Raw genomic sequence first — 17,683 nt, forward strand, 5'->3', positions numbered from 1 at the left:
GGACATGTACGGTCACACTTTGGGGTGGAACATGTGTGGACTGTGGATTTATAAAAACAAACTCAGCTACTTTTTAACACAAATTTTTCATGGAGGTAGGGGTAACCTGTATTTCAGAGAGGGGTTAAAAATTTGGTTGGTGTCGATGGCAATTAAATAGCCTACATATTTCTACATGTCAGTAGTTGTGCTGAATCGGTCATTTTGTGGTTACATTTTTTAAGACAATTCGCTCTTGTGTTATTATAAATAATATAATTATAATTTAATGCATTATTTCAAAAATTTAATAAACAAAAATCCCTCTATCAGGCGAGCAAAAGATATATGCTAATTTTTGACAGCAGGTTCTCTCAGCCAGGTTGGCCGAGCGGTCTAAGGCGCCAGATTTAAGCTCTGGTTCTCGAGAGAGAGCGTGGGTTCGAACCCCACACCTGGCAAAAGTAAAATTTGTTTTTTTTTTTAGAATGACTCTTTTAATAACATTAATAAGATGAGGAAAATTATTTAATTTCCCTGGCAGAGAGTATTAGATTAACAAATTAATTCATCTGAACATGAGTCAGTGATAACCGAACAAATTGATTTCAACAGATTAAATATCATTCCATTTCGCAATATCTGTTTACTTTTTTTTAGATCTAGGAGTTTTTTAAACCAATTTAAGTTAATTTATTCACTAGAAATAAGAGACGGCTCTCTACCTCATAAATTATGCAAATCATTTTCAAATTTCTCTTTTTGGCCTCGTGGTGCAGTGTTCTCCACCTTTTCATGCACTTCGCTGGCCCATTGATAAGGATAATGGAAATGGCTCAGTTACCACCAACCAACCGCAATTAAGCTGACCCAAAGCCGTTGCCTGGTTACCCAAAAGGTGTCCACAACAACTGGCCGCGTTCAGGAAGCAGAAGGCCAAAACAACCACCGCCAGGAGTGCAGGCACCGCCGAAGGACCAAGGACAAACCCTTACAACCCGTCTGGTCAGTTCGGTTTGTGTATTTAGACAAGGAGTAACGTGTGCAACGTGTTAAATATTCAGCCAGATGCAGTTTATAAATGGTTCACTAATATAAATGGGTAAATAGAAGATACGAATATGTGCGGTTAATAGAAAGAAAACGTGTAAACGATCTAACGATATTACGTTCTAGATTTAACGTTCTAATATTTAAGTGAAAAGAAATTTCCTTGTTTTTAAGTATAGTGAATTACGCAAAGAACAAAAGAGTGTGTAACTAAACAATAAAAACAAATCCAACTATTATATTTATTATATATATCATGATATATGAAGAAACTACCCCAAATATTATTAAGCTTATTAAGCTCAAGTCATCTTCAAATCGCATAACAAAGAAGTGCCGCACAACAAGCTGAGTTCCAATCGAAATAAAGTTCGCATAAGTAAAAAATTAAGTCAAATGGGCAATTAAAATATAAATATTATTTATTGTACAATATATTGTGGTATAAAAGCTATATTCGTGCATGTGTGTATGTGGTGTGTGTGTGTGTGTGTGTGAGCGGTACACGTTTGTTTTTTAACGGCCTAATCTTCTTAGATGGATGTTGAACCCCAATGGCGTAAACAAAAAAAAAGAAATAGTATAGAATGCAAAAATATATATATATATATATATATATATATATATATATATATATATATGTACATATATATGCTATATAGATTTCTATATATTCCATTATTGATCAGTCTGTGTAATCTCTCTCGCTAAAGAAACGCCTGATGCTGGATGCTAGAGGCTAGATGCTGCTGTTCGATGCTTAAAGCCGATGCAGTGGCTCCAGCTCCGGCCGCTCCGTTCAATGAACCGGCACCGTGATGCGTGGCGATAAGGTTTTGGTCGCGCTGCGATTCCGGCGCTGCAAAAACAGCTTCACGTTCTTCAGGGGCAGCTGGAAATGATAGTATGCGCAATAGGGTAGTGGATCCCAGTAGGCAAACAATGCCTCCCGCTTGTCCAGCGCCGTCGTCGAAGTGGTTCTCTCCAGCGCCGACCAGCTCCAGTTGGGCAGTTCATCCTCGGGCAGTCCCCGCCTGTGGATGCACTTCATCGCACGGCACAGCAACTGGGCATGCGATCGATTGTGGCATATGTAGGGCAGGGCCACGCCCAGTCGCGTGCCCAGAGGCACGAACTGACCACCATGGGCGGGGCTCTTGACCAGGCGGAAGCTTATATGCCCATTGATGGGCCTCTGGAAGCGCACCTTGGCAAAGAAGGAGCGCAACCAGAGTTCTATCTGCGCCTCATCGTCCCTGGGCACTGGGATCAGATTCTTGGTATGATGCTCAACCCGACAACTCACATTGGCCACCACCCGTGAATCCTTGACGGTGGTGCAGGTCACATAGTGGTGATAGCCCGGCTGATCCCTTACCACTAGCCACGGTTGCCGCTCGCTGATATCGTGCTGATTCAGCTTTAGTTCCGCCCGCCTATTGGGCAGTATGTACTTGTGCCGCTCCAGGACTCCCTGCATCCCTGCGGCCATGAGTATGTTCCTATAGCTGCCCACGAAACCGCTCTCGTAGATCTGCTGCAATTGCCGTGGAGCTGTCAGCACCACATGGGCTGGCAGAGCCATCTGTTGCTGTTCGCATCTCTGAAAGAGCTGGAGGCAGTCATCCAGCTGCAGTGTCTCCTGCACGCCGGGTATGAAACTGGCACAGCCCAGGACCTCCAGATGTGGTCGGGCCAGGGAATCATAGTATGCCGGACTGGTGGCACAAACGGGTATATAGACCGAGGGTCGTTCCTTCTTCACGATGTGGCACAGGGCGGCTATGTACTGATCCGGATTACTGGCCGTTGGCCGTGGCACCACATAGAATTTGTCCACCGCTGTGGAAAATCTGGCCAATCCGAACAAACCCTCGAACTCAAAGACCACCACACGGGCGCCGGATCCGTAGAAGTTCCTGGCCAAATGTAGGGTCTGTATGGTGCTGCCGCAGCTGAGGAGTATGGTCTTCTGTCGCTGCACTGCACCCAGCTCCTCCTCGCCGCTCAGTAGCCACTTGACCAACGCAATGGGTACCCGCAGCAGTTTCCAAAAGATCCAGAGCAGGGCGGACAACCAAAAGCTTGGCGCCGCAATGGACAGTGGTATGTAGAGGACGTATCTCAAGATGGTCAGCACCAGACGCATCAGCAGTTGTGGTCCGAAGAGCAGGACCCGTGTGCCTAAATTGGGTTGTGGCGGCGACTGCGTCTGAAACTGATGCCTCAGCAGATTGCCATCAGCCGTCCGCTGTCGTCTCAGGGTGACAAAGTGCTTGTGGGCCGTCTGGGATTCCTTGTCCTCCTCCTCCTCCGATTGGCTGGGATGCTCCGGTATTAGATCCAGCGAATTGATGCGCCGGAACTTGGAGCGCGTGGCCTGGCGCAATTGCCGGGCGTGCTCCTGGCGCAACAGCAGATCGTCCAGGGTCTGGGACATCTTCACTCTCTCACTCGCGTATTCCGTATTATCTTCGCCGTGTAATCTCCGATTATCGCTGCCGTGCTGCTGCTGGCAAAATCCGAACTGTGACTAAATCGCGTTTTAAATAGGAGCTATACTTTAAACCTATGGGATGCAGCCGCGACCGTTGATAACCCACCCCAGACACACATGTCCATCGGCGCTGGGATCGGCCAATCCCTGTCTATACCTTGTGCACTGCCAGAAAAACTGCCGCAAACTAATCAAGAAATCGAATTGTTCTTGAAATTAATGGGTCTAACTTATTGGTTAACTTATCGCACTGATTAGTTAATTGCACTACTTTTATGGCCACTGAAAATAGACTTCGACAACAGGTACTCCTTCGAAAGTCTTATAAATAGCACTATCAGATTCAGACACTACGAAAACCTTAAGTTTAAAGTCTGCCTATTTCAAAATAGTGACCTTAATAGTAATGACTTGCGTTCATTTCTGGTAGGTCAGTTTCTTTTTGTCTATGCTGATGGATTTGCTAGTTGCAAGGCGCTAGAATTTGGAATTTCGGTTTATAAGAAAAGTTCTATAGTTTATATTTCATAAGAACCTATCTAAGTTTAAAGTACTACTTGCCGAACACTATCATATTGTTGATTGAACTGGATTAGTTACTATGTAACACTATTACAAATCAAGATTAGTTAACGCGATGCGATTATAAAATACTATCGCCATCATCCAGATGATGAAACTCTCTCTCTCAGTGTAGCATATTAATTGGCTGATCAGCCGAACAATGCGTTGGCGAACGTGATGTTTATTGTCGCCAACTCTCGGGATGATCCGCTCTCCTCCGTTCGTCTGAGATTTTTGGCGATCGGGTATAAATCATCGTCGCCGTTTGAAGGTTCCAGCGAGGCGGAGGTAGCGCCCGTTGCCAAGAGAGCCGGGAAATCTCCGTCGGAGCCGAAGATCAGTATAGTAAGTTCGGGCGGAGCACGATCGATGCATTATTGCAGGTCCCCAGGCAGAGCCCCAGGCTGATCTCCAGGCACATTTGTGGTCCCAGCCGGACTTTGGCCTGGTGTTCAATCCCATTACTGCTGCTGATAAGGGGGTCTACTATGAACCCCGCGGCCGCAGAAAGAAACTTATGCTCGGAAATAATAATCTCACACCTACACATAGTATAGACCTTAGATTAAAAACCGAAAGTGAAGCAAACAAACACCTTAATGCCCGAATGCATAACCAATCTTCGGACTTTGAGAGTCTACATAGTTGTCGCGTCTCGGATTTTCCACATCTGTGTGGCGGACACGAGTGTTTAATGGAAGCCATTCTGTGTACCTGGCACTTTGATATCTCCTCCTCCTGCCCAAGGTCGCCGATCAGGTTCAAAGCGGGACTGATAAGGGTTTTTGATTTCCATATATGTATATAGACTTATATATGTATATATATGTTTATTCAAATTCAGCGATCGGACTTTTTTTTCTGTCATTATTTCGTCGTCGCTGAGCCATGGAAATAGCCGACTCACCTATGTACCTACTATTTATATACATTATGGCGAGTGCGGTGTTTGTTGCATGAGTATGCAGTTCTCTGATATGAACGATGGCGATAACCCCAGGAGTCCTCAATCGCAATAGAATTCGCAACCTGAGCCAGGAGGAAACATTTTGACATTTGCTTTCGATCGGACTTTACGTGACTGCAGATAATGCCAACGAGATTTGCACACTTCGATTTTGTAATGCATGTGAAGTCAGTTGGATGTTTGAATAGAACTATGATAAGAAAAGAGATAAGATCTTACAAAAATTAAACAATATAATTCAAATGTATTCCTTCTGAATATAGTATAGTGAATTATAGTTCCATAGTTCTTATTTTCTGATACTATTTTTTGATGAATGCCATTTTATTCATGTTATTCACAACCAAGGGTTGAACTATTCATAGTAGCTCATTTATATTCACCGCAAATAAATCATGAAAAGGGTTAATCGCATCGACATAGTCACCTGTACTATCTCAATTTATTACTCCGCCGCTGGTTGACTTATAAAAAGCAGTTGGGCATGAAGCATGTGACCAGGCGAATCTGGAGTGGAACCACCCACCACCACCTGCTATACCCTGCATTACGTACGGCTACGAGTATACCCCATCGATATCGCCCGATTTGACCGACCGCATTCGGAGCAATATGCTTCGAGACACACGATTTGCATTTGTTGCTCGCTCGCACGCCAAACATAATTGTTAGCTCCTCTTTCCGTAATCAATTGCGGTTGCCGGTGGTAACCAGGAATTTGTTAATTCAATGTTTATTCTGCCCCAGTCCCAGGCACCCCGGCCAAGTTGCAGTTGCTCCCCAGACGGAGCTGGCCCTAATGGCGGTTAGTTCGTAAAGGGAATCCCATTGACTTGCTTCATTCTTCCTCCTTGCGAAAAGTTCACTGGGCGCTCAGTTGGCTCAGTTCCGCGTCCGCAGACAGTTCGAATTCTGGCCAAAAACAGCCAACTAGGCCCGCAAGCCAGAAAATATACTTTCCCTACCCGTGGAGCGTTAGTTGCGTTAGTGCTTCCGCATTCCGCAAATTTGTGTCAATTGCCACCAGGCAGGACACGCTAGCGGAGGAGCCAAGGAGCAGGCCACGAGCCCCCGGATTTCGTGATAACTTGATGAGTATTCAATTGGAGCTCAATCAGTTAACAACAGTGTCTAGTGCGCGGTCTTAATTTGGACATAATAAAAACCAAAGCAAGTGCCTTAAGGATTCAGTTGGGATACATATATACATACATATACCAGTCACATTCACTGGCAGTGAAAAGTAAGTTGCAGTTAGGTGTGTGGTAAATAATTAATAAAAATATAAGTTCAATAACTTAAAATAAAATTCATTAAGCACTAAACACGAGTTCATTTTCAATTGAAATAATAAACTAATAATTCATGTTACCAATGTACCATTTTTTATAAACAAGTGGAATACGAAATGTATTGTTAAGTCCTTAAACATACATAGAAAATCTTCTGAGATCTTCTAAAAATCCTCAAGTAAATGAAATAAGGTCTTATCACTCATTTAACATTGTAAACTTAATAGAACTGTATAATATAGACTATCTATATATTTATGATTCATTCCTATGTGGTATGACTTACCCCCTACAATAAACTTCCAAAAACGATATCCATCTAACTGAACCCTTGGTGATAGCAAATCGGAACCTAAAATAGAAAGTAGAAGCGACATGGAGCAGATTGCATGCCAAATCATAGTCGCACTATCAAGGATATACCTATTATATTTTTATGGTTTGCATAAACTCAAATGGCAACGGGATGGGGGCATCATTGGGTGCACTGGGTGGCATGGGGCAGTGGAGCATAAGGAGCTCAAAATTAGAAGACGCATTCGTGTCAAAGGAAGTTTCAACAATGGCGGAAATGTTGTTTATTAAAATAAATACGAGGACAAGGAAATTATTATGAGTTCTGGAGGGAGTGGAGTTGGCAGTTGTCCCACGGATTGGAGCAGCACGGGGTTGGTGGGCACAAACACTTGCTGTCCTGGTGACAGACTGTGCAATGCGTGTCGTCCGGGTCTCAAAAAAAAAAAAAAAAACAATTTCCTCAAGTGGGCCCCCAAAAATATCATTCGAAAGTATGGACGTTCGTCCTGGCTGGGGATCCTTGGATGATAATGAACACGGTGGGATGGGTGCAGGTGGAGATGGGGCGCCAAGCTTGTTTATTTGCGAGGAAACAGCACCTCGGTGGAGCTGTCATGACGACTGACTCCAGGCCCGGAACAAGTTAATAAATCAATTTGGACTAACTTATCGAGTCCGTCTGTAGCGTAGGCGAGGCGCCAAACTTTTGGCCAGAAAGTTTCCGCTTCATAAAGGCAATACCCCTTTTTGAATCAACGAAAGGGTTGATGGGACTAGTGGAATCTTAGCTGAGGGTAATTAGTATAAGCACAAATATCACATATTTGGGAGTGATATCAGGGACTCTGATCTCTTTTTATCTGCTTTTTTTGAATGTACTTTCCTTTTTCAATTGTACAAAAATATTAACAATTGATTAAAGGGTACAACCTTGTTCTAAAACAAAAATACACAAGTGATTTTTGCTCTTGCACGCAATGCCAACCGCAACACAGAAATTTCATTGGAACCGAACTCACTCTCTCCATCTTAACCAACTCCTTCCACAGATGCAGGCGTATCGCGATAACTTCAAGCAAACGCCCTGCCCATCGGCCGTCGACCTTCAGGCGGCGGGACCAGCCCACCAATCGGCCACCGCCTCTCGGCTGCCCTTCTCGCGCAGCCAGCGTGGGCGTGACCCCTCGGCAAGTGGCGCCTCAGTTTCCGCCTCCGTTGCTGGTGGTCTAACGCCCAGGATGATGAGTCCGGGTCCGCCGGGCGCCGGAGGAGGAGGAGGAGGAGGAGTGAGCGGCGGCGGCAGTGGAGATCCCTCGGCCCTGTTGCGCCAGAATCAGGAGCTGCGCCAACGGCTGGCCGACGAGTCGCATAGCTATCGACGCCGCCTGGACACCTACAAGCAGGCGCAGCACAACCAGGCCAACTTGGTCAGCCGGCTGCAGTCGAAGATCCAGCAGTATCGACAGCGGTGTAGCGACCTGGAGGAGCGCATGCACGAGACCATTAAGCCGACGGCGGGAGTAGGACCCAAGCTGACCACGGGTCCCACCAACCAAGTGCTGGTGAGTATTCAAAAGCTGGGTAAGAATGTACTTTATTGCTAAGGGCAACGTTGCGTATGAGTAATACATTTTTGTGCGATTTAATCAATTTGATTTATAATTCGGGGATCAGGGGCTAATCCGATTGCAGTTATCATTAAAATGCCAACTTGTTCCATTGCCATGTACTTACAAATAAATCAATTTAAATCCAAGGATACTCTGTAGCTTATGCCCATTTTGTTTTTCAGTGTTCAACTTCTTTAACTCTGGGACAGAGCAGCTTGCCCTGCAGCTCCTCACTGGACTCGCCGCCGCCCAGTTGCAGTCGTGACTATGTTGACGATGTCTTGGTCACCGGAGGCGGCGCCGGTGCGGCGGAACTGTGCCGCAAACTGGAGGAGGAGCACCAGCGCTGCGAGCAGATTGTCGCCCAGAACAGCGCACTGCGTCAGCAGCTGGAGGAGTCGAATCGCACCAACGAGGCGCTCACCAACGACCTACAGAAGCTGACCAACGACTGGGCGAGTCTGCGGGATGAGCTGCTGATCAAGGAGGATGAGTTCAAGGAGGAGGAGCAGGCCTTCAAGGACTACTACAACAGCGAGCACAATCGCCTGCTGAAGATGTGGCGCGAAGTTGTGGCCGTCAAGAGATCCTTCAAGGAGATGCAGACGGCCATGAAGGCGGAGGTAGCCAAGATGGGTCAGGAGATCAATTGTGTGGGCAAGGACATCAATGGCTCCAACGCAACGGTCGCCTTTGCCGTCCAGCAAGCCAAGCGGGCTGCGGATGATGAACTGAAGCAATCGCAGCGCAGCAACGATGAACTCCAGAATCAATTGGCCACCCTGAAGGTGCAGTACGAGAGTGCCCGGCACGAGATCATGGAGCGGGATCAGCGACTACTGGAGCTAATGAATCAGTTGAAGAAGCTGGAGGATCGCTGCGCCCAAGCCGAATCCCAAGCAGCTCTGGCCAGTCGCTATAGCGACGAGATCGAGCGACTGAACAATTCCATGCGAGAAATCGCGCAGGCCGTCGTTCAAGATGCTGAGAACGCAGATCGCGAAGCAGACGCCGAGGTCACCGGCGGTGTCATGCAGCACATGCACCTCACGCGTGACGCCGCCTCTGTTGTGGGCGGAGCAGGTGGAGCGGGCAGCACCGCCGGCGGCGGAGGGAAATCACCGCGTCGCAACTCGACACGCGCCTCTCAAGCCTTCGCCGAGGGCACCATCTCAGCCGTCCAGGCGGCGCTCCACAAATACCAGCTGGCCCTGCACGACATGCAGGTGAAATTCCAGAACACCAGCGAGACCCTGCGCACCACCAAGGCCCAGCTGGAGACCAGCGAGGGTACCAAACAGCTGCTGACCACCAAGATGCAGCAGCTCACCGAGAAACTGGACAGCAGCAACTCCAAGCTATCGGAATTGCTGCAGGAAAGGGAGAGTCTGCAGCGCGGACTGGACGATATCCGTGTCCAGAAGCAGCAGTCTGAGATGGGACGAGCCGATATCAATAGTGCGGTAAGTGGATAAGTACCATATAGTACCCCATACTAAAAAAATTTCCGATCGAGGAATCCAAAGTTCTTTGGAATTTTTTTTAATTAATAAGAAATATCTGGTTTTTTCCGAGTGTGGATGTCAAGGCGGATTGGGGGCGGATCGTTGATAACTCGATTAGTCTGCGTCTGCCTCTGATTACGCCGTAGATTGTATATAATAATGATGTTTCCAACTCAAATCCGGGGTGATGCCATGTCTGCGATGAGTTACAAATTATGGCTGCGAAGATTGCATTTGCAGCCGGCGTGAGTGGAAATTGCAAGGGGATAGGTTCATCAGCACCAAGATCTGGTATCTCTAATGGGGTTGACTGGGATCGGTTATAAAGTGGGCATAGTATAGAGCTAGACTATATCAAAATGGCGTTAAATGCAATAATTATATATTTCTAAGTAAGCAGATGTTACATAGTTATGTAATTATTTCTAAAAGCTGTCAGTGGGCTTAAAAAATAAAAACGACATGTATTTATTTTTGAATTCAACACATTTTACAAATTTTCTTGTAGTTCGAGAATCTGAGCAGTGATTATGAGAAGATGCAGCTGAACTGTGGTAAACTCCAAAAACGTATCGATTCCATGGAGGAGGACAAAAAGGCAGTGGAGCTGGAGATCCAACGTATACTGAAGGACAAGAACATAACCGAGTTGAATTTGAGGTATTAATGATAGTGCCATTTAAGTTAAACCCACTAAAGATCTGTAATCCCAATAGGTCTGAGGAAGATCGCAGTAGTCGTTTGCGGGAGGAAACCATATCCTTGCGCGAGGAGCTTAACCGAGTGAGCCTGAATCGTGATCTTCTCGAGCAGCAGCGCATCGAGTCCGATAATTTGATCAATCTGCTCGAGAAACAGAAGTCCGACCTGGAGTACGATCTGGACAAGCTGTTGCTGGAGAAGTGCGATCTGCAGGAGAAGCACGAGAAGCTATCCAACAATAGCTGCTCCACCAGTGATGAGCTGAAGAGCGTTCAAAATTGCCTTCAGGAGGCGCAGGAGGAGCGCAAGAAGCTCCGTATTCAGTCCGTCGATCAGTGCAATGAAATCGGAGAGCTTAAGAAGGAGCTGGCGATACTGGACAAGGCACGACTCGAACTGGAGACGGACAATCTGTCGGCTGGGGAAAAGCTCAAGTGTCTGCAGCTGGAGAAGGAGAAAATTCTGCAAGACTTGGCCTGCGTCACCCGGGATCGTGGTGACATCCACAATCAGCTAACGGCGATGTGTCGCAAAAAGGAGGCTCTGAATGAGGAACTTATGCGGACTCGGCAGCGTCTGGAGCAAACCACCGAGACCAATAGCCGGCTGAATAGAAATCTGGAGGAGATGGTGAAGGATGTGGAGGAGAAGCAAGTGGTCATCGATCTGCACGAGAAGGACACACATCGCTTGAACGAACTCCTGGCCGCCCTGCGTTCGGAGAAGGAATCCCTGGAATCGGTGCTCTTCGATACAAACACCTCACTGGAGGCCACCGAGGAGCGACGCAGTCAGCTGGAGCGGGATCTGCAGGAGGCTCTGGTGCGTGAGGAGAGCCTAAAGAATCATGTGGCTCGCTTGCAAAAGGAGCTGGAGCAGTGTCAGCGCAAGGCCCAAGAGACCAAGACGCAGCTGCTTAACGCCGCCCGTGCGGCTGAGAGTGACTTCAACCAGAAAATCGCCAATCTGCAGGCTTGTGCAGAGGAGGCGGCCAAACGACATGGCGAGGAGATTCTACAGTTGCGAAATGCCTTGGAGAAGCGAATGCAACAGGCTCTGCAAGCGTTGCAGACGGCCAAGGATGATGAGATCGAGAAGTTGCAGGAGCGTCTGGCCACCTTGCAGGCGCATCTCGAGAGCCTTGTCCAGCAGCATGAGGAGGCACTGATTCGGGCGGAGAGCGAGAAGCAGCAAGCCCTTTTGATTGCCCACCGGGATAAGCAAGCGGTGGCCGAGCGTTTGGAGGCCGTATCCCGGGATCTCAAGACCGAACAGGAGTCCCTCGACCGGAGCAGACGGGAGGCCAATGCGCGCGATGAGAAGCAGAGGGCTGCCATTGCCCAGCTGAAGGACGAGATGGTGCAGATGCGCACCAAGGAGGAGGAGCACAAGTGAGTGATAGTATATTTAATTAAATTTCCAAATAATTCATATATACATACTTGATAATTTACTTGATAATTTAGGATTAAGTTGGAGGAATGCATCCGGAAGCAGGAGCTGCAGTTGAGCAGCTTGCGCGAAGAACGCGAATCCTTGTGCCGTGTGAGTGAGGAACTAAAGATGGAGATTCGTCTGAAGGAGGACAGAATGGAGAGCACCAACAATGAGTTGCAAGATGCGCTGCGCAAGTCCAAGGAGGGTGAGTTCTGGGGCACCTAATCTTAAAAAGAAATCCATCAAATTATAATCCAAAATCCCGATTTCAGGTGAGGGCTTCATCGATAGCCTGCGCAAAGAGTTGACCGACTGTCGCCGCCAACTGGCGGACAGCAACATCGAGCGGGACAAGTATTCCGGCAGCAACAAGGAGCTGCGCGACCACGTCAAGCGTGTGGAGAGCGCCAAGCGGGAGCAGGCGCGCGCCATCGAGGAGGCTCTGCAGAAGATCAGCAATCTGGAGGATACCAAGAACTCGTTGGAGAACGAACGCACTCGATTGAGCACCATACTGAAGGAGACGGAGAATCACTTTACAAAGACCACCCAGGATCTGAATGCTACCAAGGCGCAGCTGCAGAAGGCTCAAGTGGAGTTCGCCCAGAAGGACGAGGGCGGCAAGGAGTTGCAGTGCAAGCTGGTCGCCGAGGTGGAATTGAAGGAGCGGGCACAGCAGGAGCTCTGCCAGATTAAGAAGCAATTATCGGATCTGGAAGCCAATCTGTGTGCCACTCGCCAGGAATTGGGCAGGGCTCGGTGTCAGAACAACCAGGAGGAGCATCGCTTCCATGCCAGGGAGCAGGAGTTGGCCCAGCGCTTGGAGGAGGGTCGTGGTAGGGAGAAGCGCCTGGAGGATCAGAAGCACAACCTGGAGGTCTGCCTAGCCGATGCCACTCAGCAGATCCAGGAGTTGAAGGCCCGTTTGGGCGGCGCCGAAGGTCGCATCCGTGCTTTGGATGAGCAGTTGTCCTGCGTGGAACTACACAAGCGGGATACCGAACAGAAGCTATCCTCGGTGGTTCACACTCTGCGCCGGATTGCTGGCATCCAAGTGGACGGCAGTGTAAATTTGTCTCATCGCTTGCTGAGTCCCTCGCGAAGATTCAGTCCGTCTCGCAGCTGCGGAGACTATGACAACAGGAGCACATCACAATGCCCAGATGGACCAATTGATGTGGACCCGGATCTGGTTAGGAAGGGTGTCCGCAACCTGATGCATCAGGTGGCTCAGTTGGAGCGCGAGAAGGATGACTACAAATCCCAATTGGGAGCAGCTAAGAAGCAACTCCAAGATGCTGCTGACCAGCAGCTACGATGCGATGCCAAGCTGGGCAAACTGCAGGCCATGCTAAGAAATCTCCAAGAGGAGAAGAGCAATCTGGAAACGGACCGCAAGATGAAAATCTCCGCCATCCAGGCGCTAGAGGAGAAGCTCAAGCATCGCAACGATGAGTGTCAGATGCTAAGAGAACGTTTGGCCCAAACAGAGATGCAACTGGCTGCCACATCCGAGGAGAATGGCCAGAACGAGGAACGACTGGAGAAGAGCCGACAGCAGTGCTCCAAACTGGACAATGAGAAGCGCCAGCTGCAGGAGGAATTGGCCAAGGTTGAGGGCCGGGCCAGCAAACTCGAACTGCAGCGTGTTGCCATGGAGGGCGATCTTACCAGGCTACAAATGGCCCTACAAGAGAAGGACTGCAGCATTCGTCAAATGGCTGAGCGGCTGGAGAACCAAAACCGTGCCTTGACCCAATTGGAGGATCGCTGCACCGCCCTTAAGTCCACCGTCGATCAGCTGAAGGAGCGCCTCCAGAAGTCCGCTGTGAGTGAAACCCAACTGCGGGGCGAGATAAAGACGCTCCAAAAGGAGCTTTCCGAGCAGGGTCACTGCTCCCAGGCCAACGAGGATAAGCTGAAGTTGGTGCAAAAGTCTCTGCAGACCGCTGAGAACGAGAAGCGCATCCTCACCGAGCGCCTAGATAGCGCTCAGACCAATCTCAACGAGCTGCGACGTAGCCAACAGGCCCAGCTGGATGGTAACCAGCGCCTGCAGGAACAGGTGACCGATCTGGAGGTTCAGCGTTCGGCACTGGAGTCCCAACTTCGGATTGCCAAGTGGAACCAGGAGAGTGGCGGCGACAAGGATCTGACAAACGGCAACGGAGGCGGAAATGGCGAGGAGGAGCTCAGCAGGCAGCTGAAGTCCTCGCAGCGGGAAAAGTCGGAGCTACGCAGCAAACTGCAAACCCTACAGGTAAACTAATTGTAAAATTAATTATTGGAATACTGTCCACTGTGCGTATACGTGATAAATTAAGTATACGCAGCGTTGTTGGTTCTATTTCAACCTAGTTTATATATACTTGAATTTATTTTCATATTTCATTATTTACTTCTCCTCTAATTTTTCACAGGACAAAGTCAAACAGTTGGAGTGCGACCGGAAAAGCAAGTTTTCGGGTGGAAACGCCTATGATCGGGCTGAGAAGTCCAACTCCTTTTACGGTGGCGCAGCTGAATCCGGCGAGTTCGACTCCAATCGCTACGATGTGGGTGGAGGAAATGCTGGCGGAGGCTCTTTCAACTGCGGATTGGATCACAGTGTAATCGAGCAGGAGACGCGCGATCTGCGACTCAAGGTGCGCCGCCTGGAGACATTGTTGGCGGAGAAGGAGTCCGAGTTGGCGCGCTGCAAGGCGCGAATGAACGACAGCGCCAAGTGCCATGATGGCTTAGATGGAGATCGTTATCGCAGTGCTCAGATGCACGCAGAGAAGCTTCTTGACGCCAGGGAGCAGTCGCATCGGCAACAAGTGCTGCGCCTGGAGAACCAGGTTGGTTATCCTATGCAAATTTGAAGGTATAAGATCTATTTCAACTCCCTCACTTTACAGATCTCAATGCTGCGCGAGCAGTTGGCCCAGGAGGCCAAACGGCGACAGCAGTACATTCTACGCAGCTCGAAGGCCAATAGAGAAATGCAGCATCTGAGGAGCACCCTAGGAGATTCCCTGCGCAATGTCTCCCAGCACCCGGTGGATCCCCATCTCTTGGAAAGCGAGAGCCGGCGGTGAGTTGCATGCCCTTATTTGTTCTTCCAAAACTAAATTACATTATACATTTCAGTCTCGACTCGGCCGTTTCAATGAGCCTGCCACCGTCGAGCTGCCGGGACTATGATCGCGATTAGAGTGATGTGAAGTTAAGATTTGGTTAAATTTGATCCCGCCAAGAAGACGTAACGCTCACTGCCATTTGCATTTATTTAGAAAAAGGCTTCCTGGAGTCCTCCAGACGCATCTGAGTTAATCATCACGTGCATTTCAACTCGTTTGCCTTAGTACAATTCTAGCTGTTCATTGTCTGCCCTGTTAGACAATCGAATATAGTGCGTTCCATCCAGTCGCAGCGATGATGCCATCCTTACATCTCCACATAAATATCTATGCATTAATGGGTCACGAGTTCCGATTCTCCCTGAACGTGGGAGAACACCGAACTATATATCACACGACAATTAACATCATTTGCATTTACACATTGGCCAGAACACCGAACTAGTCAGCACGAAACAAAGCAACTATATTTAATACTTAGCATATTTAATCCTATATACAGTGCGGTTTGTCGACTGCATTTTTATAAAATATATACAAGCGAAACACACTCCTAATGAACACAACTATCGACCAGATCTCTTACTTATTGGTGGGTTTTAGCAGCTTTTCCAGACGCTGCACTACCAGCTTCATGTTGGCCTTTTGGGACGACAGTTTGGCAACTTCGCCTGCGATCGCGAACAAAGCTTTTGCCTTGCCTTTCTGGTACTGTTCGACTGCCTTGGCCTGGTTGGCGATAGCCAGCTGGCACAGGTTCTCGATCTCGTCCGGACTGCAGATTTGCTGCAGGCTGTGCAGTTCGATTAGCTGTGATGGGAAGATAATGTGTGTAATCTCATAAATTTGGAATATTAGGCGAAGCTTACCTCACTGACTTTCGCTTTGGGGTTATTATGAAGCAGATCAACCAGCTGACGTGCTGCCTGGAGATTTATCAGCTCGGCATGCAAGCTCATTAATATATCTTTCAAATCATCAGCCTTAATGGAGCTACATTAGGATGAACACAATAAATTAGTAAAATTCATTAGGTATGTTACTCCCTATTATTACCAATCCTCCACATCTAAGTTCAATTTGTTGCAATAGGTCAACAAATCGTTTATAAGAAAATTGCAAATGACTTTGTTGGGCAAATCACTTAAACTACGGGTAATGCTCAAGAAATGATCCAGCAGAATAGGTTCGTTCTGAAATAAAATCGAGGAGTGTTGCAATTTCAAATTTTTTGTTGACTCAAAAAGGATCAGAGCACGCACCACTAAAATGATGGCAGTTTCCGCATTCAGGTTGTGCTGCTCCACCAAACGTTGCCTGGTGTCCTCTGGTAATTCTGGAATTTCCTCGCTTAGAGCAGCCACTGAAAGTAAATCCTCTGTTGACATTGATCCAGGCTTTAGGTTTACATGAAGGGGTGGTAGATTCGGCTCCGGCATGAATCTGTAGTCCTGCAGCACCTCTTTGTCACGCATGGCCACTGTGCGCCGGTTCTCCGCATCCCAGTTGCGAGTCTCATTTGTAATTACACCGCCATTAGCCACAGTTTCTAGCTGTCTATTAATTTCATACGTAATTGCTTGCGAAATGCTTCGAACCGAGCCAATGTTTTTTACTTCGGTGCGGACTCCCAAGGGATCGCCTTCTTGGTGAATGGATATGTTGGCATCCACACGCAGGGCGCCCTCTACAATAAAAAATACTCGGTTTAAAAAAAGGCACACAAATCCCTTTTGACTCACCTTCCATTTTACAACTGCATGTCTGCAGACGCCTTAGTATCAGTATTAATTCCTTGACCAGCGATGCCGCTTCTTCGCCCGTTTCTAAATCTGGTGCAAAAACCAGCTCCATTAGAGGAAGTCCAGCACGATTAAGGTCAACCAGGCTCCTTTTGAGATAATCATCGTGCAGAGATTTACCACTATCCTGTTCCAATTGCAACTGCAGTAGTTTGGCGGTCTTGTAGTAAACTTTTTTGCCTGGTGTTATCACGGGGAAAGTCATTTTTCCATCATTGGCCAAAGCGGCGCGCTGCTGCGTGATTTGGTAGCCATTCTGGGGAGGAGAAGTTTATTACTTATAAGGCTTAGCGTGGTGTAAACTGAAATTTGAATCTTACAGGCAAATCTGCATAGAAGTAGTGCTTGCGGTCAAACATGGACACTTCGTTCACCCGACATCCCAAAGCAAGTGATGTCTTAATGCCGGATTCCACACATTTTCTGTTGAGAACCTAAAAGCAGAGGATACAATGTAATGATGGCGTCTTAAGTGAGAGTACCTATTCTCACTGGCAATGTTCCCGGTATGGAGGCATCAAAATACGCCACCGAAGAGTTAAGTGGTGCTCCAAAGGATGTGCCACTGCCGGAAAACAGTTTGGACGCACTGGCAATCTGTGCGTGCACCTCCAAACCCACAACGCTTTTCCATTTCCTGAAATTCAGAGCGTTGGAATGAATCCTTATAATATTAATTCACATAATTACCTTTTGGGAACGTTGGCTAGCTTTGGCGCCGTTACCAGTTTTCGGATTATTGAGTAATGCATTATTTTACATCGATTATAACATTCGCACCGGAATTGGCAAAAAGTTGCGCCAAAACAGCTGATGTTGTTTTGATTGCGGCCAAAGCTGCCGGACATTCGCCAGCGGC

At 47.8% G+C, this 17,683-nt stretch overlaps 3 protein-coding genes and 1 non-coding gene across 7 annotated transcripts; 2 read left to right on the top strand and 2 right to left on the bottom strand.

Moving 5' to 3' along the window:
• The first annotated feature begins 356 nt into the window (after window positions 1-356).
• On the top strand, window positions 357-440 carry tRNA:Leu-TAA-2-1 (transfer RNA:Leucine-TAA 2-1). The gene has a single exon. It is a non-coding gene; the product is annotated as a tRNA-Leu (tRNA).
• Window positions 441-678: 238 nt separating this feature from the next.
• On the top strand, window positions 679-15,586 carry Root (Rootletin). 3 transcript variants are annotated; one of them, NM_001300568.1, is made up of 10 exons: window positions 679-1,081; window positions 7,696-8,208; window positions 8,439-9,719; window positions 10,270-10,421; window positions 10,478-11,854; window positions 11,930-12,105; window positions 12,173-14,160; window positions 14,321-14,740; window positions 14,801-14,976; window positions 15,033-15,586. In NM_001300568.1, the coding sequence occupies exons 2-10, from the start codon at window positions 7,696-7,698 to the stop codon at window positions 15,094-15,096; spliced, it is 6,147 nt and encodes a 2,048-aa protein (NP_001287497.1). In that variant the 5' UTR covers window positions 679-1,081; the 3' UTR covers window positions 15,097-15,586. The 3 variants fall into 3 exon arrangements, with proteins under 3 accessions (NP_001287497.1, NP_651216.2, NP_788730.2); NM_142959.4 differs by having other exon boundaries at window positions 988-1,081; NM_176553.2 differs by lacking the exon at window positions 679-1,081 and adding an exon at window positions 5,933-6,300.
• Window positions 1,436-3,715, bottom strand: CG13607 (uncharacterized protein). 2 transcript variants are annotated; one of them, NM_001202349.1, is made up of 2 exons: window positions 3,633-3,715; window positions 1,436-3,562 (listed from the first exon to the last, which is right to left on the bottom strand). In NM_001202349.1, the coding sequence occupies exon 2, from the start codon at window positions 3,467-3,469 to the stop codon at window positions 1,829-1,831; it is 1,641 nt and encodes a 546-aa protein (NP_001189278.1). In that variant the 5' UTR covers window positions 3,470-3,562; window positions 3,633-3,715; the 3' UTR covers window positions 1,436-1,828. The 2 variants fall into 2 exon arrangements, with proteins under 2 accessions (NP_001189278.1, NP_651215.1); NM_142958.3 differs by lacking the exon at window positions 3,633-3,715 and having other exon boundaries at window positions 1,436-3,564.
• Window positions 15,442-17,648, bottom strand: GatB (Glutamyl-tRNA amidotransferase, subunit B). Its single transcript, NM_142960.4, has 8 exons — window positions 17,515-17,648; window positions 17,317-17,461; window positions 17,145-17,258; window positions 16,765-17,080; window positions 16,285-16,709; window positions 16,079-16,215; window positions 15,892-16,015; window positions 15,442-15,832 (listed from the first exon to the last, which is right to left on the bottom strand). Exons 1-8 carry the CDS (start codon window positions 17,574-17,576, stop codon window positions 15,605-15,607), a joined length of 1,551 nt encoding a protein of 516 aa, NP_651217.2. The 5' UTR covers window positions 17,577-17,648; the 3' UTR covers window positions 15,442-15,604.
• Window positions 17,649-17,683: the final 35 nt, after the last annotated feature.

Source organism: Drosophila melanogaster, chromosome 3R (genome assembly GCF_000001215.4).
Source record: "Drosophila melanogaster chromosome 3R".
NCBI lineage: Eukaryota > Metazoa > Arthropoda > Insecta > Diptera > Drosophilidae > Drosophila > Drosophila melanogaster.